At 46.0% G+C, this 23,306-nt stretch overlaps 1 protein-coding gene across 7 annotated transcripts in view; it reads right to left on the bottom strand.

Moving 5' to 3' along the window:
• Nucleotides 1-1,882: 1,882 nt before the first annotated feature.
• kmt2cb (lysine (K)-specific methyltransferase 2Cb) overlaps nucleotides 1,883-23,306 on the bottom strand; it is a 42,826-nt gene continuing 21,402 nt past the window's right edge. For 4 of the 7 annotated variants that reach the window (XM_079173580.1, XM_079173583.1, XM_079173586.1 and 1 more), the window contains 32 exons: nucleotides 22,506-22,646; nucleotides 22,379-22,411; nucleotides 22,003-22,134; nucleotides 21,745-21,886; nucleotides 21,384-21,619; nucleotides 21,148-21,221; nucleotides 19,971-20,168; nucleotides 17,792-19,741; nucleotides 16,430-16,743; nucleotides 14,718-16,297; nucleotides 14,513-14,624; nucleotides 14,244-14,310; nucleotides 14,094-14,154; nucleotides 13,727-13,959; nucleotides 11,207-12,853; nucleotides 10,759-10,950; nucleotides 9,972-10,136; nucleotides 9,750-9,879; nucleotides 9,012-9,159; nucleotides 8,680-8,864; nucleotides 8,371-8,507; nucleotides 7,709-7,991; nucleotides 7,377-7,510; nucleotides 6,705-6,815; nucleotides 5,478-6,594; nucleotides 5,245-5,381; nucleotides 4,965-5,107; nucleotides 4,698-4,872; nucleotides 4,495-4,611; nucleotides 4,332-4,405; nucleotides 3,860-3,968; nucleotides 1,883-3,212 (listed from right to left, as the gene is read on the bottom strand). In XM_079173580.1, coding sequence (XP_079029706.1) covers nucleotides 3,120-3,212; nucleotides 3,860-3,968; nucleotides 4,332-4,405; nucleotides 4,495-4,611; nucleotides 4,698-4,872; nucleotides 4,965-5,107; nucleotides 5,245-5,381; nucleotides 5,478-6,594; nucleotides 6,705-6,815; nucleotides 7,377-7,510; nucleotides 7,709-7,991; nucleotides 8,371-8,507; nucleotides 8,680-8,864; nucleotides 9,012-9,159; nucleotides 9,750-9,879; nucleotides 9,972-10,136; nucleotides 10,759-10,950; nucleotides 11,207-12,853; nucleotides 13,727-13,959; nucleotides 14,094-14,154; nucleotides 14,244-14,310; nucleotides 14,513-14,624; nucleotides 14,718-16,297; nucleotides 16,430-16,743; nucleotides 17,792-19,741; nucleotides 19,971-20,168; nucleotides 21,148-21,221; nucleotides 21,384-21,619; nucleotides 21,745-21,886; nucleotides 22,003-22,134; nucleotides 22,379-22,411; nucleotides 22,506-22,646 — 10,370 coding nt within the window. In that variant the 3' untranslated portion in view covers nucleotides 1,883-3,119. The remainder of the gene's footprint in view (nucleotides 3,213-3,859; nucleotides 3,969-4,331; nucleotides 4,406-4,494; nucleotides 4,612-4,697; nucleotides 4,873-4,964; nucleotides 5,108-5,244; nucleotides 5,382-5,477; nucleotides 6,595-6,704; nucleotides 6,816-7,376; nucleotides 7,511-7,708; nucleotides 7,992-8,370; nucleotides 8,508-8,679; nucleotides 8,865-9,011; nucleotides 9,160-9,749; nucleotides 9,880-9,971; nucleotides 10,137-10,758; nucleotides 10,951-11,206; nucleotides 12,854-13,726; nucleotides 13,960-14,093; nucleotides 14,155-14,243; nucleotides 14,311-14,512; nucleotides 14,625-14,717; nucleotides 16,298-16,429; nucleotides 16,744-17,791; nucleotides 19,742-19,970; nucleotides 20,169-21,147; nucleotides 21,222-21,383; nucleotides 21,620-21,744; nucleotides 21,887-22,002; nucleotides 22,135-22,378; nucleotides 22,412-22,505; nucleotides 22,647-23,306) is intronic. The other 3 variants (XM_079173582.1, XM_079173581.1, XM_079173584.1) reach the window with 3 other exon arrangements.

Here is a 23,306-nt window from a genome sequence, read left to right as displayed (position 1 = left end):
GGGTGGGGAGCCCCCAAGGAAGCCTGACCACAGTCAGATTAAATACAATAAAACAGCAAGAAATTAGCCTCATGCTACGTCGTCAAGAGTGAAAACTGACTCTCTGCAGATGCTTTGACCAGTGCTTTTGCCGCGGCCTACCTCAGAGCTGTCCTGCTGTCCTCTGGGAAGTTTTGCAAGATACTGAGGTTAATTTGCACAAGCGCCTGGCTTCATACACAAGATGACAGCTCAACATTGTAATTTATTCGAGAACCCTGCTGTCACTCAGTTCCATCCAGCATTCTGTTCTCCAGGGCAGATAATGTCTCCCTATATGAATTCACTATTTGCTAGTCCAGCATTCACCATGTTTTCCATGGCACAGTTTTCACTAAACTCGCACACATTGTGACCCGTTAGCAGAAATGAGATAACACTATATTACAATAAACATATTTTGTCTATTGCTTTGCAGATTGCATAGATTTGAAATGTTCACAAGTCATAACAAAAGTTTAAGCTGCTGCTGTTAACTCCAGAAATGATCCTTTTGACATTGTTGAGCTGTTTATGTTTGAAAATTCATTTTCAAATGCTCATATATTGCATCTCACGATATACCTTGTTGCTCAGTTGGCAGAAACAGGATTGACAAATGAGTCTTAAATTACTAATCCAATTATTTAAAGTAACTTGAGTGAGCGATGAGGCACAATCACCCAGCTGTGACTGCGTGTCTAATATGCACTATGGCCTAAATATGACATCTTCCTTCATTCGTAATGAGGACGCTATGGAGTCCCGTTTTTTTTTTTTTTGTGATGTCAGCTTGACAATTCTGTCATAAGGCGAGCTTGGTTGAATCATAGGGGTACAATGAAGGCGACGACGAAGACACAATGTTCTCAAAAGGACCCACAATAGAACCTCAAGGAGCTCCACACAGTTCACTTCAGCAGGGACGGAGGAGGAAGTACGGTTGTGATGACTTTTGGCAGTAAGAGAAGTGAAATGTCTTCTTTCCTCCCATCTGTGTGCGTCACAAGCCAAAACGGCAGAGAGCCACGGGTGTATTTACTTGCATCCTTGGCAATAAAACTGCCTCTAAAGGGATATTGGTTTAATACACCTAGCATTTATGTAAATCATTCTGATACTTTGCTAATCCCCCCTGGGGCCTTGCTTGGCTTCTTCTTCAAAGTCACAGATAGAACTCTCCTAAACAACCAGTGCATAGGAAGATTATGTGTTGATTGTGGTTTCAATTCTTCATATTTACCTATTTAAACTGTGTCATTATTGATGTCACATACACACGTTGCTAACATGTAAAATAGTTTATTTTTGTAAATGTTTCTAAATTCAATTCCACAAACTCCAAACCTCATACTCTGTACACTTCAAAAGGCATTTTCAAAACAAAAAAAAAAGGAGAAAAGAAAAATAAAGAAAAAAAATAATCTGACTACACAACCAAGAAAATGTAGCACAAACACACTGGCAGGATGATGTAATATCATACAAGAGAAGAAAAATATCCAAGAAACAATTTTGTTACAACCATTCATTGAGAAAATATATACAATTGAGTCTTCGGAAAGTTAAAAAAATACATGCCATATACATTACAAGTTGTAGGACTGTCTCCAAAATTTTACAGTCGACTTGAAATTGTGCACGCAAAAACTCTTCCGTTTCTAAGCATGTGACTTGTGAAGTGTCAGTATAAGAAATATTTCTGATTAAGGAGAATGCCATTTCTGTCCCAAAAAAAACAGGTAAAACAACCTACGACTCCGCACAAGAGTTCCCCCGTTTTACGATTCTTTCCGTCACACACTGGCTTCGTCTAACTCACAATATCATTAGACGTTTGCACCGTATTTTTAAAAGCAATGTAAAAACATAAACAGGTAAATACATGTTGGTGTTCCTATTCGTGTTAAAAAGTTAAAAAGTCATTTTTGGGTTTCAAAACCTAATTCACAGTTCTTTAAAATCAAACCTGATTAACAGCAGACAGATCACACTGATCTCTTACTATTTGAAGAGTCTCTCTTTTTTTTTTGATTCTGTAACCGATAACTCGTTACGTTAGTCAACAAAAATATTTCTTTTTTTTTTTTGAGTGGTCAAAGCATGTGTAAGTCACAAAACACTACGCTACAATACCTTACTTTTAATACAACAAAAATACTTTGTGAATTATTGTGGTTATATTACAAATTCTGTACAGAATAATCATAATATATACTCTCAAACTGAAATAACGTCCATCTTAAATAAATTTCAATGACAAACAGAACAAAAACAATTCAAAAACACCCAAACATCAAGAAGGTTAAGGTAGTATTTGGTCGGTTATTCCTATAGTTTTCTTTATGTACATTTATACAAAAGTAACAGCATGTCTTCCTCAATCTTCAAAAACAAATAGCGATCTAGCCTTCTTTAACTCAATCTCATCATTTTGAGAATAAAATTCATTCACTCAGTAATAAATACAAAACCTCTCGAATTCCACACAAATCACATGACAGAGACCTATGATAAAACTGACTCATGGAATCAAGTATTTTAAAAGTTTGTGTGTGTGTGTGTTTATTTTTTTTGTTGTTTATTTTCTTTTTTTTAGTGCAAGTTAATATTCCCTTCGCGGTATTCATTGCTGTACATTCCTCATTCAGTGATGTCTACATTTAGTCATACGGTATTACATTGACAGTATGAAACAAAAGGGCCTGCCCTTAGTAAGCAATAAGGCCGCACCCTGCACAGTGCTTTCTCATTCGCTGGTGGATTCCGCACCCCATGTACACCAAACAAACGCACGGACACATACAGACGGACAGAGGCATCTCATTCAACAGAGCCCCTCACATATGGCACGAGTCACATCCTGCTACTGTGGTAACGTTTCCCTTCCTCCACCCGTGTCTTGCCGCGATCTTGACGAACCCGACACTTAAATTGAATCAATCTCTCCAAAAAAGGGCCCGGGCCTGCTGCTCGTTCATAAAATGACTTTAATGTGAAGCCTTTTTTCTTCTTCTTCTTCTTCTTCTCGGTGCAGTGATCGCAGCGTCCACACGCTATAGCAAGGAATGCATTTAGGTTTTGTCGTTTTTTTTTTTTCCTCAGTTAATCCACTTCCTGCACTCAGGAGCTCCGCAGTGGCAAGCGATCTTGTGCTGACCCTCCACAGCGTCAAACTGGTAGTCGAAACTCAGCTGGAAAACAAGGAGGGAAACATCAGTTCCTCAGTATCACATGTGTGCTTTTGTATGTTCACGTTGCAGAGATGCATGCCGAAAGCGTAATTATGAATCCCGCTGATGTTCTCGGCCGAGTCTTTTGGTTAAGGTTAGGCGTCGACCTCCAGTATTCAGGGTCAGGAGGGGCTGAACAAACTAAGGTTGCCGGTACCTCGGCGAGCACGGACGACCGGCCAGACCTAGCGCCTGAACGCTACACGGGCCAAGAAAAGCAGTGGGATTCATAATAACGCATACCGAAACCTGGTATTTAACGGGCAAGGTAGTAAAAAGCTTTATCAATATATCTTTTCAACACGCATGAACATGTAAACATGAAGAAAAGTGAGTTCTTCATTCAGGATATAGATTAGTTTCCACTGAGTCATTGTTGAGTTCACAGCATAGAGCGACTTTGCTGTTGTAAACATTACTGTTGCTGCTCCACACACACACACACAACACTTGTTTATATGTCAAATATAAATCAATTATAATCCTGTTCTTTAAATAATATATTAAAAAGTAGTTAGTTAGTAACCGATAAGAGTAGTAGTATCGATAAGATCCAAACGATCCCTGATTTAACTGTATGAATAAGTAGTCTAATCAAAGACATTCACCTCTTCTCCTTTTTCAACTCTGCGATTGCAGCTGATGATGATTTTGTAACCTCTTTCAAACGTGACCACCTCAGCAACACAGTTCGGGGCACAAGAGTGGTTGATATATCTGGAAAAACAAAAACAGATTAAATATTTATATATACATATAACACGACATTCTGCGCAGGACTTTAAAGTAAAAGGTTCTATGTTCCATTTTACATTTTTGGCAACAGCTAAATTGTTACATTCAAAAATTAAAATCAAGTGTTTTGATTTAGATCTGAATTTAGAAAAATGTATTCTTTTATACAAACTCATGCAGAATAAATAGAGCATCACCTCAAAAAACATTATCCACTTTTTTTTTTTTCTTTAAACACGCAACAGCACTCTGCTCGTGTTGGAGCTGTAAGACCATGAAAGATGCAATTCTATGTTCTCATACATTTACAAAAATGTCACAATAACCAACGGAATGTCACAGTACCTTGCTATCCCTCCAGTCCGAGTGGCGTCTACAACATGTTCGCTGTCGATGCGGAACATGAAAACTGTTCGGTTCTGTTGGGGGGGGGAGAGAGGAGGTTTTACTTGCTGGTTTTTCATTTTTGTGGCAAAAATAACTTTAGATAAATGTAACTGATGAATACCTGAGTTCTGTAGATCTTCTCCTTGCTGATGGCGACCTCGTTTCGGAGGACGGTTCCATTGTACTCGATCGCCATAGTTAGTTTTTCCAGGTCTCGAGCAGCAAACAGACCCAGGCCCTGTGAACACGTTACACAAGACGGTATTCATTCGGTCCACGGGGGAAGACAATCCAAGAGCGTCAAATATATTTCGGAACACTGACCTGGACGCGGGACTGGGCCAGATAGACATTGGCTCTCCACTCACTCTTCATCCAGCGGTACTGAGAAGACCTGGGGTGCATTACTGGAGGCTTGCTATGGGGGGCGCCACCCTCTCCTTGGGCCACATTCTGGTTAGACCGGGCACTGCTGGTGGATATAGCCTGTGGATGTGGCCTTTTGTGCAAGCAAGTAACGAAAACAAAAATTATAGGTTTCGCTTGAGGACAACGTGCAGCTATTCAATGTCAGCGTCGACCCAATGTTACCTTATCACCAGGGAAGTGGAAGGAGAGCTGGTCCTGGGCTGGGCGCGGGCGCTGCCAGCTGGATTGAATATGAGCGGCAGCTCCACGAGAGGGTGGCGTCCGTAACGGAACGAGTACCTGACGCAAGCTTCCACTCCTGGGAGCTGAAATAAATGAATACAAAAAAAAAAGGGGGGGGGGTTATATCCTGCAGCCTCTAAAGAATAATATCTGCACATGATTACAATTTCATATTATTTAACCTGAATGAAACCAACAAAATGAAGCCGCAGCAACAAACCGATTCGGAGATCTTGGTGACTGCAGGGATTGTGAGTCCAAACAAGTCCTCTCCTTTCAGGTAAACGGGGAAGAGCTTTAGAGTGCCCGCCTCGTTTCTTTTGTCAGCAACAGGACCCAGGACCTTATCCCACACTCCTAATCACAGCGAGAGAAGCACACAGGGTCAGAAACTGTACTCTTAAAAACACACAGCAATAATATTCCGGCGGACGAATATACGCAAGGACACACCTTTTGCAGAGCTGTCAGTCAGGACCAGGTCTTGGTAGCCCTGTTCGATCACTCTGATGGTAAACTCCGGCAGCTCCTCCCTGTCCTCCACAGAACAGACGTAACGGCAGCGGCGGTTGCCGTGGCGCATGCTCCAGTATATGCGGCACGCCTCGTAGCCAACTGGAAAGATGGCTGTTGAGGAATGGAAGGCTGCCATTTGCAGAGGGGTGAGTTGGCCCACTGCGTGCAGCACCAGGCTGCCGACTCGAAAGGTGTAGCCCAACTCCGGCTGCCGCACGGCAGTGGCGATCTGCCGCACTTCGTCCCTCTGGACGTAGACGCGTCGGAAGACCGCGAAGCAACGCAGCTCGTGATCCAGCACTTGTCCGGTTGTCCCCCGGGGCCGGTGGGCGTGACACAGCATGGTCTTGTCCTTGAAGAAGGTGCACTGAGCTTGCAGCGCGCAGGTGAAGTGGTAGACATTGGTGCAGCGCAGGCGGTGGCAGCCGCTGGTGGCTCCGGTCTGCTGGCAGAAGGCGCAGCGCACCGTTTGGCCGCGGCGCAGCGCGAGCTCCACGTTGATGAGGGCGCCGGCCTGCGTCTCGTAAACCTCGGTCGACCACAGGGCACAGTTCAGGTGAACCCACACGTCCAGATCGAGATTTAGAAGCCGAGCGGGGCCGTCGGTGATCCCGTCTCCGAACTGGTGGCAGAAACAGCACCGCCTGTGGTCCCGGAGCGATGCCGGAGGGCGCAGGGAGGCCCCGAGTTTCTTCAGGAGCTCATCGATCTTATCCTCGTCCGGGAGCTGGGAATTCCCTCTCGGCACCACCACCTGGACCGTCCACTTCCTCCAGCGGAGTCCTTTCTGTCGCTTTCCCTGGTGCCAGCCGTCATGGGACCTTGGCCGGGCCTTCAGCTTCACCGTGACCTTGATGACATCCGACTTGGTGTCCATCTTGGGTGTCTCGTCCGCCATGGGGAAGGGGATGGGAGGAGTAGAGGGGGGAGACTGCTTGGGCTGAAGCTGGGCCAGGCAATGGACATCCAGCGATGACATGTTGTTGCTGTACTGGTGCAGAATTTTAGAAAGGCTTTCCGTTTGCTGGGCCGCATGGAGAAGGGACACCGATTCCTGAAAAGAGGAGACAGAGACAAGAGCCATGACTTCCAGCTAAAAAAACAAAAACAAGTATATTAATTGCATGTTATCTAGACCCACGGTGGCTTTACAGTGGTACAGACCTTAGTTTCTGTAGTTGATCTGGATTGCAGAGGTGACGAGGAACAGTAGAGAAGGAAGCAGCTGTGACTGCAGAAGACCAGGTCTTCAGATTTCAAACGGCCTCCAGATTCCTGATGAGAGAAAGCAGTCAAAATGTTAACAGGCTGAAAAAGGAAGGAGGTGTTAAATCAAAGCCTCACCAATTTGAAATGCTTAAGCTCAACTGATGTTAAAAGAAGTTATGAAACAAACAAAAACATATATTTAAATAACCAAAATACTCAGGACTGAAGTCATGGGGTATGCTGTTTAACCCACTAATTCATCTGAAATGGATTTAACTTCAGGAGGCAGGATTTACATAATCAGAGGATATATGCAGTGTTACTGTGGTGCAGTGTGTGTGTGTGTGTATAGATGTGTATGGCCCCTCAGGCTGAAAGTAGATAATACATCATATAAGTAAAGTCATGGCTCATCTAGCCCCCCCCCCCCCCCCCCCATTGGGACATCAATAATAAATGATCCAGAATTGTTGGCAGAGATGACTTTTTATGAACTGCTGTATTTAAAGCCTTTTGTACATTATTAGTCTCAAAATCACACTTGTGCTCCAGCTGAAAAGGTGGCCTGCCTACTTAATGTACCCCCCTGCTGCCATTCGGAGTATTTAAGCCTAATTAATTTGCTACCTTCATGTGGGTGGGGAGATCTTTGATGGATTTCTGCACTCCATTTCCCAGAACCACCACTTTACAGTGGCAGCACCACTGAGGTTTACATCCCGGGCTGGCAGGGGTCTTCTGGTCCGGTCCTCGAGCTGCGCCTGAAGTAGCAGAAAATATATATTTTTTAAATGAAATCCATTTAAAAACATGCATTCTCTGATTGTAAACCTACAGCGTAATGATGCTTGACTTTCACAAGTGCTACTTCATGCCCTTTCACAGGAAGTCATTATGTTTAGTATTAATCAGATACGACTTTCAATTAAAAATGCTCTTATTTAATTTTACTCCGTCACCTGGGCTGTTGGGATGGAAACGGAAATGATGTGCCTGCTGCTGTTGCATCATTGCATGAGCTCCACTGGGCCTCATCATCTGTCCCGGCCGTCCGTGAAGCCCTCCGTTGTCTACTTGTCCGTGGAAGAGCATGGGAGGCCGAGGCTCCATGCCGTGGGGGCCCACCCTGGGACCACCGAGCATCGACGGGTGCCCCCTGTCTGGGGTGCTGCTGACCTCGTAGCTACTGGGGATCTTCACACACAGTAGGTCTGAAATGGCTGCCACCACACCTGTGATGTTCTGAGAAAAAGAGAAGTATAGTTGATTAGATCTTTCCTTCACAATCTCATGGATAAGTCCAAAAAGGCGAGACTTGGTTTTTTTTATTGGGATGCATTTATTGTTCTGATGCACATTTACAATGAAAAACTAAAGCTGGCCCCTCGCTAACAGGGATTACCTTTAACAACTGATTTAAAACGGATTCTCCTCTCTCATTGGCTAAAGTACGTTTAGTCCTCCGAAGAGGGGGGGGGGTGGGTACAATACATAAGCCAGCGACATAGGGGCAATCCTGAGTGAATATGCAGCGTCAAATGTGACGCATGTATGTAAGAATTAAGATATGAATGGCTGTAAAACAATCAGTGTGTGAAACCACAGTATCACGTATCCCTACCTCTGCTGCAGCTGGTCTCAGTGTGATGGCTACAGACACCAGCCCTTGTTTGGAATCATTAGACATGGAGCCGAAGGGGGAGCCGAAGAACATCGCAGAGGGCTCCGTTTTGATATCCTGCAGTTTGATTTCTGATCCTGGAAAATAAAAAAAGGAGCACATGCATAAAAGTTTAGCGACACACTTTTAAGGTACGCTGGAGGTGTGTATTTTAAATGGCATGCACAAAAACATCCAATTCATTATGATCGGAGTCGCAGGAATAAATGTCTCAACTGTGCTGGTTATGTGGGAGTTGTGCGTGTTTACCTTTCCCGTCAGGCGCAGGAAGCATGGGGAGGACAGGAGACAGGCAGGGGGACGGGGGCTCTTCCTTCACCAGAGACAGGTCTGGGTAGCGACTGATCTCCATGCCCACCACGCTCTCAGGAGATGAGGACGGAACAAAACTGTCAGGTGTGTCCCTGTCCTTGCAAGGCTCCTGTCCTCTGTTGCTGTCATCATTTTAGGAGGAGAAACAAAACATTAACCACCTCTGTCGAGACCATGCAGCCCAAATCCCTCATCGTGACATGATCAACACAAACATATGTTATGACAACGCGGTAGCCCTTAAAAGAGACAGTTAGAAGGAATTTTACCTGAGCTCCTCCTGGTTGTTGTGAGGAGGGGTGGGGAGGGAGGCCGGAACATCCACAGTTTTGGGACCCTGTGCAATGGCCCGGGCTAGAAGGTCTTCCTCAGTCCTAAATGGGACATGTAGCGGCTTTGGGACCAGGCCTTTGGACACTGTATGAAAACAGGAGCACAATGTCAACACGACTGTGCACAGTATGCGTGCCCATAGGGCTGGAAATAATCCTCATTCCACGACTATGATAATGTGAGATAAAGGAGGACAATCATGTGATGTCATTAAAAGGTTTGCCGTGCAGGAATTTCTGCTTAAATGTTTGTAAACACAACATTCAAACCAGACAGCAGAAGCGCAGAACAAAGCCTGGCGTACCACCTGAAGCATCACATGCGACAGCGGAAGTGAAAGCCAACCCCAGATTCACTCTCGTTTTCGAACAAGCTCTGTCTGCTTGGCGTTTCACCTCGCTAGATTTGCCTTTTGCCTGCCATTTATGTAGCTTCCTCTTGGATGCAAAGCGTGCGCATGCGCGGGGGGGGGGGTTACACACCCAGAAATGTACACGGCAAAATGAGAAGAGAATAGAGGCAGAGGGCAGGATCTCTGCAGACACCGCCACACACTTCTAGTGGGTCTTCAGTGATCATTGAGCGGGATTACTTTTGAGTCAATACATTGTGTTCTTAGGTAAATCCTGCATTGTATACCTTTAAAAAAAAGGTACATCCGTCTGAATGCTTACCCATGGCAGCAGCTTTGCTGGCCAGCTCCTCCGTCGTGGCAAATCCGTTGATCATTTTCTGTCGGTTCACAGGTGGTGGGGTGGGAGGGAGAGACGCCGGTGGTGTCGGTGGATTGCTGAGGTTACTCTGCTGCGGGAATCACAACAAATGCAGTGTGTCAGCACACAAAACATGCATCGCTGTTTATCCAGTTCCAACTTGGTGAGGTAAGCGGATCTCACCTTGTAGGCCAGTTGGGAGTAATAGTCGGACACTCCGTCGAGGGAGGCGCTGCCAAAGGTACCAGACAGGAGGTTCTCTCCATTGAGCGGGCCGCTGCCATAGGGAGCGAAATGGGCAAAGTTGACCCCAATCAGGGGCTCCATTAGGGGCAGCAGGGAGAGCTGCTGTGTCAGGAGAGAAAAACAGCACCAGATAAACAAACTCAATGAAACAATGTTCATAAATAAGAAATACAAAAGGTCATCAACCTTGCTGTGTGCAGACCACTGAACAAGGCAGGTCAATGGGAGGCAGAATCAAACTGTTGACTGTCCAATGATGAGGCTCAAAGCCACTCAGTCATTACTTCCCTTTTAGCCAGACTTGTGTGATACTTGTGAGAAACAAGCAATACAAAGTGAGAGCTCATTTGGTTTTAAATGTGATGTACAAAATTTCTAATGAGCGAGTCGGATTCATGCCATCTAAATTAATAAACCTCGATCAATGAGCGACTTGGCATATAATCACGAATCCCCTTCCCCCCTCCTGAATAATAGCAGCTTCTAATACCTGTGTGTGCAATTGCCATCCAACAAGTACCTACTTACAGTAATATGCTTATGATATGTGAAATTAGTGTCTGTGCACTCGGTGGACACCATTTTCTATTCTGGCAGTAATTAATTCTGTGAAATTCTGAATAAAGTATTCAGATTTCAAGCTATAATCTTTCCACCATCCTTTGTTCCCGAAGATGTGCGATTTAATGAGGAGCAGGCTATACGGCGGTGAAATCAATCTCACCTGTTTGATTTGGGTCATTACGGTGTCAGGGCCAGAGTGCATTAGTTGCCTCTCATCCCCTTCCTTCTTCCTCTTCTTGTAGCGAGACGCAGGTTTCTCCCCTCCTTTCGGAGCCCTCTTGTTCCTCCCTTTCTTCTTCTCCTGTTCGAGGAGCACAGGTCCAGGGAAGTCTGGGGTGCCATCCGAGTACGCCTGGAGACGAGAAAAATATGTTTTTGCATAAAAATAAAAAACAAACACATGAATTTCTCTTCAGATTACTTGGGCAGCATTATGGCTCCAAGTTGGATGTTTTCAAACACAGAACTATGACTCATTCAAAAGCCGACAGCTATGACTCATACCAATTTAACTATGACACGCCTCCCATCTGAATCACCCAGCCCGTCTATGACTCACTAAGTCGATCACTCGGCGCTCTAGCCGTATGACTAACACAAACACTGACCCCATTGCTGTCCATGGAGCTTTGCCTCAGCAGGGCTTTGCAGTCGGCCAGCTCCTCCTCCTCCAAGCGCATGCTCTCCTCCGACCTCTGCTGGGACAATCCGGATGGAGGTGTAGTCTTGTTCTTCAGAAGGTGTTTCAGTAGTTCATTGCCAGCCTCCCCTTTGTTTGGACTTTGCCCTGCAGGGAAGGGAGACCCACTCCCTTTTTTACCCTCCTCCTTCACGGAGCTCATTTCTGAGCCGATGGGCCCTTCCCGCGGCCCGTGACACTCACTGGCATCCATCTGCTCCAGCTTTATGTTGTTAAGGATCCTGTCATGCTCCTGAGCCTGGGCCCTCGCTGTGTCCGATGAGACGCCGGGGTGTCCAGATTGGCCTCCAGAAAGCTGCCTCTCCAGCTCCGAGTGACTGGGGGTGGAAGATCCCAGTAAGGGGGACCTCGACAAGTCCTGCTCACTAAATAGATGGGTGTTCCTGGTTGGAGTTGAGGAGGTGTCTGAGACACACGGCGTGAGCGGGGCTGTAAGGTCCGAGTGTGGCGTCGAAGGCGTCTTGACTGAATCTGCATCGTCATCCTTCTTCTTTTTGCGGTTCCTCTTCTTTTTCCCCTTCTCGTCTGGAATGATGTTGGAGTAGAGTTGGATTAGAGACTGACCTGAGCCCGGAAAGTTAGACGGTAGAGGTGTAGCCAAGTCGCCTCCAAACGGTGGACCCTCACCTGGCATCGGCAGCATCAGTCCTGGCCCACTGAACTGGCGAGGTCTGGGTTGACCCTGGGGATAATTAGGTGCTTGTAGGGCAAGATTATCAGGCCCAAAACCGGGCCCCATGTCACGGGGCATCATTCCATTGCCCATCATGGCCCTCCTTTCACCTTGCATAAACGTCCCGGGTGGCGAGCCCATACCAGGCTGCATGCCCTGCTGCTGGGGGAACATTGGTGCGAGCTGTTGCTGTTGCTGCAGAGGAGGCCTCTGGGGCTGCATGAAGTCCTGTGGCAGCTCTGCGTTGAAAAATGGCATCTGAGCGAGTGGCGCCATGTTCCCGTCTGGCCCCATCATCCCTTGCTGCTCCATTTCCATACGGTGTTTCAGGGCTCTCTGTCGCTCAACTTCCTGCATCAGCTGCACCCGCTGTCTCTCCTGCTGCTCCCTAAGCCTCTCCCTCCTCTCCCGCTCCTGAAAGCCTTCACTGAACGGGTTGTTGTCGTCGAACTTCACGCCGCCTCCCTGTATGGGTTTTACACCGCCTGGTGGAGCCGGTGGTGCCTGGGGATCCACGGGCATTTGTGAGTGTTGAGGTATGTTACCCATTGGCATCTGATGAGGTTGGCCGGGGTTTCCCACAGGTACCTGGGGGGGCATTATGGGTGGCAGTCCCTGTCCCGCCATGGGCATGGGAGCACCAGGGTGCCAGCCAGGTGGTGGGTTGGGAATACAGGGAGGTGGATTTGGCTGGCCAGGATGAAGTGGTATCTGCATTATGGGGTTCAGAGGAGGTTGGACAATTGGTGGTCCACTCGGGACCATACCGGCAGGGCCTGGCATTGAGTGCATCCCAGGCATTATGGGCGTCATATTGTTTTGCTGCTGTTTCACTCGGTACTCCTCTATAAGTTCAGCGTGCTCCTTCTGCTGCTTGCGGATCTGAAACAAAACATAAAGCATATTTAAAAAAAAAACGTTATTGAGGTTCTCTATGGAACTTACAAAGACATTACGTATCCCTTTCAAGGCGTTTTATCACATTAGCAAGGCACATTTCTGAGGACACGGTTGTACCCAAGGGAAGATGTATGATTTTAATTTCAAACAGAAACTGAAGAATTTTACTTTAAAGCAGAAGTTGGAAAATATTACCACCCAAGAACATTCTTTTCAACACGGCTCTTTCAGGGAGTCAAAGCAGGTTGACAGGTGCAGTGCAGACACAAACCTGTGTGTTTTAAATCCCGCGGTTTGTTCGGATATTATTTTGTCAAGTCTGTTGACTTTGGAAAGTAAACACCTAGATATATACCTTCAAATGCATACCCTATACCTACTTCATATGTTAGAACAATTAGACTACTTAGTTCATATTTAATACTAATCAAGTCTGCTATAAAGGTAAGTTACAGTCAATGAACGCACCTCTGCTCCCGATAACAAGTAACGATGTCTCAAAAGTGTAAAAAAGAATTCAAAGTAATGAGAAATACATCTCTTAAATTTTCTTACCTTTACATTAAGGCCACTGTGTTATTGCAAATAAACGTACACAGTATTTTTTGGTTAAATAATACTGCTTAAAAAAAGTTTTTTCCATCCGTTATTCAGAAATACCTTATTTGAGCACCACACATGATCCATAACATTGTCGCAAGTACGCTCTGCATGTAAGCAAGTATTTCTGGCGGAGGGCCAGAGGGTTAGTTTAAACATTAAACTCTGCTTCATACGTCCAATGAAAGGTTAATGCTCAGGACCGCCATTGTGAGAGAGAATTCAGTGGTGGAGCTTGACAGGCCAAACATTTACCTGCTCCAGTTGTTTCTGCACTACACCCTGCTGCTCCGTGACATGTTTGAGCTGCTCAGTGTCCTCCTCGGGGAACTCTCTGCCTGCCTTCTTAGCTGTTCTCTGCTTGGCAGACAGGGCTTTCTTAGACTTCCTGTGTGCCCCAATCTTCTCTTCCAGAAACTTCTGCTGCATTTGAAGTAGTTGCTGAGTCTCCTGGAGCCACTCCTCATACTGAGCCCTCTGAGCATTATCTGAAAGAAGAAAAAAAAAAACCTTTTTGTTAGCAATCTTGACAGCATGAAAAACAAACATCTTAACATTTCAAGGCCTGACAGACCTTCAAACCAAAAAGTTGAAAATGTATTTGAATTTTAAGAGAACTTACTGACAAATCCTGGTCCAAAGTTTGGAGGATTCGGTCTTGCTACTTGTGTCAGTTTGCCATCCTGAAAGCAAGGTTGACAAATATGTTAAATAGATATTTGTTCATGATATAGTTTTATATAACATCTAAGCAGATTGATGATTCAATTACCTGTCCAACAACTTGTGGAGGAAGCGGTGTGCTTTCAGGACAAGGTGTTGCAGGACCAGGAGGAAATCTGTGATAGAGCAATACCACAACCACACACACCATTTAGTCATCCAATCAATCACAGGAGCAATTCTCCCAATAGTTGCACAATATCCTAGTTGCTGGGCCCTCAGGTTGGCATTACCATTGCTTTAAAACCAGAATGAATACATACACTCCCACTACCAGTATTACAGGCTCTACTCAAGAAAGAAAAGTGAACTTTTTACCTGTTCATGACCATTGGGGTCATCCCCATGTTGTTCTGAACCATGACTTTGTTGATGCCTTTCAGAGCAACCATTTTAGCTTTCATGATGGGATCAGTGATGGCATCAAAATCTGCAAATGACAAATAACGCACTCTCAGAAAAGACAGGTAATCTCAAACATGACCCAAACCGACGACTAGAAGTTGTGGCCTAAATAATGTACCGATGTTGGGGAAGAAGGAGTCGCTGGAGCGCTGCCGTATCATGGCTTGCATCTGCCTCTGCTGCTGTTGCTCCTGCCTCTCCTGGTCGAGAAGGTCCTGCAATAGGAGTGGCTGCTCCTCTAGCAGAAGAGGTCGGTGTAGCTGACCGTGACCCATCGCCTGGTTCAACGCTTCCTGCTGGGCCAGGGTCAGACCACTCTGGTCCAGAACACTCTGGTCCAATCCAGAGGCCAGCCCCACCTGATCGTCTTCCCCAAAGTCACTCATAGACGTTTCTCCGGCAGAGGTGGCGTCGGGTATTGTAAGTCCGGAGGTATGCCGAGTGTCACTGGCTTGGTTCGGCTGGGGCATGAGGTTAACTCCTTGACTGACAGATTCTACGATTGGATTTAATGACTGTTCCTCGGGCTGCTGCTTTATGAGTAAACTAGACAGGACTGGGGTGGAGTCAGAGAGCATTCCCTGCTGGTTTGAGGTTGAGGTGTTTCCAGTGGCTTGCTGGTCTACAAAATCATGGGGTTTCTGACAGTCTTTGACCTCCGTTTTAATTTCTTTCCCATGTGCCAAAAAAGCAGAGTCCTGACTCCCAGGGGCTTCCAGCTTGACTTCAGCTAAATACTGCACACCAGAGGCCTCTGACTTTGCATAAACGGATGCTGAACTGGATGACGCCCCAGTTCCTGTGCTTGAGTTTTTGTGGATGTCTGGGGTGTCTCCATTATCATCCATAGGATCACTGAGATCCAGTTCCTCATTAAACATGTCTTTCTTGATGTCATCTAGGTCAGGGTCTGTATAGGCAATGATGTCAAATTTCCCAGATGTTAAGAAGTCATCAAGGTGTAGGTCATTCGTCTCTAGATCCAAGTCTTTGCCATCTTCAGGATCCAAATTTAGATTTTCCAAGTCAGCGTCCACCAAGTCTTTCACCTCCACGTCCTCGAGATCTTTGACAGCTGATTCTTCTGCATCCAGTTTCTCCTCCACGCCGTCACTGACTGTGTCAGTCTGCCCAGCAGGGGGTGCAGTCAGGATCATAGATGCTGCCATGTTCTGGGTCTCATTTGAAGCAGGCTGGCTCATGGATCTCATCAAATGAGATTGTCTGAGTGCGTGGTTTCCTGACATTTGGGCATGCTGATGAAGATTGTCCATGCTGCCAGATAGCTGTACATGGCCAGTGTGGCTGGCCATGGGGTCTAACATCCTGGGCTCCTGATTAAAAGGGAACCTGGAGTCGGGCGTTCCTTGAAAGCCTGGTAGTCTTTGACCCTGCAAATTGAGATCCATGTGGCTTCCCTGCATGGCACCAGGGGGAAATGGCATACGCGACCGGTTTTCTATGGCTCTGTGTCGCAGCTCAATAAAAGGCTGGCCCATTATGTTGTGCTGCTGCACTGGCATACCACGCGATGGGAAGTGCTGGGGAAGCCCCATAGGGTTGCCCCCCATACTCTTTGCCATTTCGACAGACATGGACCGTCGCATTTGAGGAGGGACATCCTGCATTGGGTGTTGCCCCCGGGGAAAGAACTCTTGGGCCCCATGAGGTCCAAGAACCCCAGGTGGAAATGCAAACCTAAAATAGTATAAAAGAAAAACATGTATAAATAGAGAGGAGGGGCATTCCTAGATTTGTGCAGCGGTGTGTAATCAATTACAGATTATCTGAAACACATAAGTGTACTAAAAATAACAACATCACACACACCTTGGTCCCTGATGTCTCAAATTAGGATCTCCAGGATGTGGGCCCCTGGAGAGTTGTCCCTCATTAGGGAAAGGGACACGCTGATCACCTGGAAAAGGTCCAGGAAACCGCATTGGCCCTCTCATGGGTCCTTGTCCAGGATAAGGTGGTGGAGGCCGGTTGAACATTTCCCCTTGATGCCCAGGGCCCTCCTGGGGCCAGGGTCGTGGTGTTCCTGGGGTCATGTTGCCAGCAGGATCCTGAGGGCCCCTCTCCTGTCGAATAGCACTCCTCTGTTGCTGCTGCTTGAGGATTAGCTCTCTAATTCGTTGTCGCTACAAAACACAACAGCAAGCATACATACATTTAAGCCTTAACAAGGCAAATGGGCTAAGTAAAGCTTAAAATAATACAGTAGTTCTAGCTGTTAAGACAGATTGTCAACATAAGCATATATGTTAGCAGAGAACTTTTCCCCCCCGAGTAGAATTTTTGTCTGATGGTTCGTTCAACAAGCTACTGCGCAGGACATGACGTGTGTTCATTTTTGTAAGTTAGATAGGAAGGAGAATTTAGCAGGAAAGCTGATGTGGTTGTTGTTCATAGTCTGTGGCTATTGTGTTGTTAGCAGGCTACTGTCTGCCTATGACAGAATGGTGACATTGCTAAATTTAGGTAAAGATTTGATTGGCCGTATGGTAACAAGATCGTCATCTACCTAGACGGAAAACAAACTTAATTTTCTAAAATGGCCGTCATTCCCATTTGATACAAAAACATTTTACTCACTTCTGTTTGTTTGTTTTGCGGTGAATATTTGGACAAGTGTGTTATGTGAACATTGTAGGTTCAGAACAAGTAACAACCATGGTCAGATATTCAGTCAGGTGGTAAACAAACCCACAGTTTCACTATACTTCTTTGGAAAAGAAAAGAAAGGCAAATGTAAAACTATTATCAACTCTATCTGCTATAATTGTCTGAAGTTCCTGGTCCAACTTTGACCTGCTATTGATTGCTGTGCACTCAAACAGTTCTTCTAAGGAACGAAGGATTACAACAGACGTTTCAGGTGTGCTCACTTTAGGTTTGGCCCCCAGATAAACGGACTACATAATATGGCTTAAGGGGGTGAGGGTGTTGTTCAGCTGTGTGCCTATCTGACTGTTTGTGGTTCTTGTCGTGTTGAACTACAAATGTCTCTGGATCTCAATAACTGACTTCAAACATTCAAAAACAAGCAATGATGGAGAAAGCTAAAAATATGACCCAGGTTGTTAAAAAAACTCAACATTGTTAAGAAATGACAATAGACAAAGGAGCAAATATAAAATTGCAATAGTAACGAGTGATGAGATTTTGAATAGAACACTATTCATGTACCTGTCTGAGTCTTTCCTCACTCTCAGCGAGCGCAAGACCCTCAGCGGAAGCACCAGACATGTGTGGGTTGTTTGACAGTTGGCCTGGGTCATGAAGGACGGTTCCATTGTTACCTATATATGACTGATCTTTCATTTCCATTTTCTCCATTGACTGTGGACGAGGGGTCATGGGGGCTTGCTCATATGGGTCATGGACGGGTGTTTGAATGGGTCTTCTGGAGGGTGACTGAGTAAATCCATCTTCTGAAACACTCGGGTGTTTTGGAGTTTGTGAGCCTGGATGAGGAAAGGTCTCATGAAGTCTGCCCTGAGGTGGGGAGAAAAGATCCTGGCTTCCCATTAGTCCCAGCCTTGGCCCTTGTCTGCTGAGCACATCAGGACCAGGCCGTGGGGTCCCTGGAGGCTGAGCGTAGGGGTCATTAAGCATTGGTCTGGGAGCCCCAGGCTGGGAAAACATGTCAATGCTCCCTGGCCTAGATGTCCCAGGTGTACTAGTAAATGGCTCTATTGTCCCCCTCTGGCTGCCCGGTGACTTAGAAAACCTTTCTCCAGCAGAGGGCCGTGGAGTACCTGGTGGCTGAGCATAAGGGTCCACTGAGTGGGAAGGTGACATCCTCTGTCCAGGGTGCGGCTGATGTGTGAACTGGTTCATCCCACTGGGGCGAGGAGTAGAGGGAGCTTGCGAGTAAGGGTCTGAGGTGTTTGAAGGCTGACCATAGTTGTCATGTGGACGTGGGGTGCCGGGAGGTCGGGCATAGGGCTCGAAAAATGGGCGAGGTTGAGCACCGGGTTCATTGATGGATCGTTGATTGCCTGTAGACTGAGAGAAAGGGTCAGAAGCTGGCTTGTTGGGACCAGGGGGCTGGGCGAAGGGGTCATATGTGAAGTGGTCTGGTCTCGGAGTGGAAGGTGCATGGGCGTAAGGGTTTCTGGACATTTGAGTCATTGGTCCTGGCTGAGCAAATGGGTGCACCTGAGGGTGATGTTGGCCCATTCTAGGAGGACTGGTGAAGTTGTCATTCCCGGATGGTCTTGGGGTGTGCGGAGGCTGAGCATATGGGTCATTTAGCTGATTCTGGGAGAACCTGTCAGCAGGATGTGGACCTGGTCGGTTGAAGGGATCCTGAGCCTGAGGAGGGGGCATAGGTGTTTTGAACAGAGGGACTGAGCCAGACTCATTACTTCCAGGGATCGGTGTTAGTAAAGGCCTTGAGTAAGGGTCAGACAAGATCATCCTGTTTTGGGCCATACGCTGATAGGCCTCATTTCTTATCATGGGCCTTGAGTATGGGTCTCTGCCTGGAGAACCCATTGGGGGCCTTCCCTGAGCAGCCTGACTGGCACGTGGGGGACCCATAGGCTTCAGGAAAGGGTCCATTTCCCCAGTTGGCCTTGGGGTGTCAGGTGGTTTGGCATAAGGGTCACTGCTCATGGATGTTGGAGAGCCAAAAGATTCATGGGCAGGAGAGGGCCTCCCTCTGTCCTGCTGCTCCATCATGGACGTGGGGGATTTACCAGATTCCACAGGCATTCTGCGACATGTATTTGGCGGTCTTGGGGTCCCAACCATCTTGGCATATGGGTCCCATGGAGAAGAGGGTCTGGAACCAGAGGAACCTGGTGAGAATACCTGTGGGGACTGAGGTTGGGAGGAAGAGCCAGACGGAGGGGGAGGAGGTGGTCGTAAGAACACATCCTCTGGGGGACCTGAAGTGGGCGTCCCCGGTAGCTGCGGCCTGGCAAAGCTATCTTTAGAAGTAAGCTGCATGGGGGACATGCTGCCATTGCTGGCCTGGGAGGCTGGGCTCTGGTTTCCACTGTTGTTGCCATCTCCCTCTGACTGGCTGTTGTTCTGCTGCTGTTGTTGCTGGAGTTGCTCATTCTTGACTTGCTCCAACTTCTGAGTGGCTTCAATTTTGGCTTGCTGTTTGCTTTTCTGCCTCATTTGCTGTTGGAAGGGCACAGTGAGAATTGGGATTAGACGTCAAAAAAGGATGCAGCAAATATCAGTCTCATGCCAAAAATGAACTGGACCTACTAACCACCAATGTCATCAGGGTTAATGTGGAGGATAGTGCAGTTGTTTAGGGAGCTTTACTAAACCACCACTTCTTAGCTGTCTTAATATAATGTGGACCTGCCGCTGCATTCCCTGACTTCATTGCATACACTCTTACCTGTCTAAACTTCCACTCTTGTTCATGCTCTGACTCTTTTGGTTTCAAAGGGTCTTTAAACAGCAGTTCTGTGTCTAGTGGTATGTTGGGATCAAACACCTCAGGGGGCTGTTGCTGCGGATGGTGCCTCTTCACCGTCTCATTCGACATCTGGACTTTGTTGATGCGCAGGGCTGCTCGGTTATCTCTTGCCTTTTGCTAAACAGCAAATCAATCACAATTGCGAAACAAAAACATATTAGACATAAATACTACAATATAATTCATGAAAACAGAAAAAAATACAGTTGCCTACCCAACCTTTAAAAAGTGTGAAACTGGAGAAATGTCATTCCTACTCATACCAAAACTAGTGTGTATGTGACATTAAATTCTCTTTCATAGCATTTGTTTTAATATCTCACTATGATATATTGGGGCTTCAGTACTGGCAGGCAGGTTTATATCAAAAGATAACTTTAAGCTTCCCTCTCGTGAGTCCAACTACCTTACAGTGGACGTCATGTTCAAAACAGCGTGATGGTTAAGAGCTGCCATTCAAATTTCACAACCTCCCACATGTATGGGTCAAGGATCGACCAGCATCAGCGCCAACATCCCGGATCTTGATTAGGTAAAGCACTTGTTCACTGAAAATGTTCAAAGGATTGATGTTCTATGCCATTCTACCCACACTATCTAGTAACTTGACCTCTTTGTACTGTAGATGCAACCAAGATGGCGGTCATCTGTTGCTGTAAATCAGGGATCTCAATAGTTAGGATTTGTTAAGTAGGAGATCAAACAAAAGCCATGAAAGAGAACTGCTACCATGTAACCAGCGGCAAATTAGCCCAACAATCACAAATTCAGCGTTTATTAGAATTTACACTTTCTACATTTACACTTTGAAAATGGCCTCTGCCAGATACAAATACTTCTAGTGAACTTAATTGCATAGGCCATCGCGAGTTCTAACACTGAGCAGGCCTTCCTATGTTAATTAGTTTGTTTGTGAATGGCCGGATTTCAAATTGCATTGGCAGGAGGCAAGAGGCCAGATGCGATAGAGGAGTCTGCCTTCTGCATACTAATATGCATCTAGTAGTGACAGTTCTATGTCTGGCATGGTTCAAAATGTTTAGACTTCGAGATAGTTGACGAACGTCTGCAAATTCAACAGTGTGAGTGATCTTACCACATATGGGGCCCTGTCTTGTGAACTAGCTTTCCTCCAAAGTTTTGCAATTTGCTTTACTCTCGTAGACCAATCTGTAGAAAGAATAAGAGCAGGAGTTGTCATGCCAATAGTCTCACATAGCATACAAGGTGTTTTTTTTTATACTGTGAGACTGAGCCAGTGCAGCAGACACACCCAAACAAAGAGCCAGAGATAAGCAGAATTAACAGCAATGATGAAGATTCAAAACAAACCTGGGTATTCTTCTTTGAGGTTGGGGAAATTGACATTGGTGTATAGGACGGGCGCAACGGTGGCTAGCTCCCCGAGTGTCTCCTCCTTCTCCCACTTGAGTGTACTCCTTTGGGCATTCGACATGGCTTCAGTCTCCCCCTCAGGCAGAGGTCCAGGGGTTGTAGGGCCGGAGCCATGGGAAGGGGAGGCCCATGGATCAACTGCATCTCTAGGCATCTGATTAAACGTTCTATCCCTGTAACAACAAAGAAAACAACTCATCTTTAATCGAGACCAAAATCCGGTTTTTGCAGCGAAAAAGGATTTTTGAAATTTGTGAATATTTAATTAATAGTTTAAATGAAAGAAGCAGTACATCACCTTGGATTGTCAGTGAAAGGCATATGGTTGAGGGGGGAGAAGTTTTCTGGGATGCAGGGCCCTGCTCCTGGATTTGAAGGGAAGCGTTGGTTTGGTCCCATCATACCATTGATCATTGGCATCCTTGGAAACATAGAATTCCCTACACACACACACACACACGATTTAAGATGTGGATTAAATGCATAGATTTTCAAAAACAACTGATTCAAATGCTACCTCTGACGACGACGACGACACGGTGCTTAATGATGTTACCTGCGTGAGGCATGCTAGTGCCAGGTGTGGGCCCTGGACCCTGGGAGTGAGGCACCTGTGGTAGAGGTGGTTGGCTCGTTCTGGGGCTAAGGACTGCTGTGAAGAGATCCTCCACATCTTTGCCCTCCAGCTCTGTAACAGAGTGTAACAGTACAATGTTGTGTGTGCATATATTAGCCATTAAGTTAGCAGTAAACGTGGTTTTTAATCCCCTTAAAGACACCTGTACAATTCATCTCACTAATCTGTAAAACATTGTTGAGCAAAACACTGAACCGTGGAACCAAGTGCTGTAACAACACCGCTCACAGTCACATTCATTAGTGTAGGATGGTTCCAAGCTTACGGTTTTGCAAAAAAGGATGAAAATACAAACCTGGAATTTTGTAAAGTTTGCTGAGAATTGATTCTGAAACAACGAGAGAATTGGAGAAAACAGATCAGTATTCATCCAATATGAAGTTTACAAATAACAGTGTGGATGTTTGGTCTCCTGCACTGACCATCAGTGACCATCTTGTCTAGCTCCGGGCTGAGAATGCCGTCCAGGTGTTCCTCTGGGAGGGTTCGAGGAGTCCTCCGGCCAGCCTGAGAATGGAGCGCCACTGGGGAACTTTCTGCCAGGGGCCCAATGTCCAGACCAGCTGTGGAAACACACACAAGACATACAAAAACAAATCATAACATGCATGCACACACAAACACACAAGTAGGACCGACAAAATACCCAACACAGAACGTGATCATAAATATAGCCGTGAAGTACTAACAGGTTTACTGTCTTAACAGCCTGAGGAATGCAATCAAAACAGAAGAGTATATGATTACTGCTCCTTGGGGTTCCTGTGTTATTTAAAAGGAGCGTTTGGGGAACTGCGAAGAGACAGATGGGGCATAATAATTCTCAATAAAAAAAAAGGTACACCAACACTTCAATGTTTGTGTGGAAAAATATTGATCCAATCCATAAGAAAAACCCATAAAAATAACCTGGGTTACTGCACAACTGTCAGATTCTATCAAAATTAGGCTGGAGTTTCTATCTAACTAGCACTGCGGAAAATGTCCTACTCGTGTCTACACTTTCCATCTCATACATAGAAAATGATGGCTTGTAGGCTGAATAAGGTTTTTTTTTTTTTTTTAACTACGAATGGAGGACATGTACTGCAATGCTTTTTGTCATCCAGCCGCAGGAATGAGAACAGAAGACCTTCACATTCTTTGGGAACTGGAAGGACATTCTCCAAAGGCCACCTCTACATCTTTGGTTTCTAAACTGCCAATTTCTTGAATGTCAAAAT

The sequence above is a fragment of the Pholis gunnellus genome (genome assembly GCF_910591455.1).
Source record: "Pholis gunnellus genome assembly, chromosome: 14".
In the NCBI taxonomy this organism is placed as follows: Eukaryota; Metazoa; Chordata; class Actinopteri; order Perciformes; family Pholidae; genus Pholis; species Pholis gunnellus.
The sequence above is the reverse complement of the archived record's forward strand: the minus strand, read 5'-3'. Positions and strand labels throughout refer to the sequence as shown.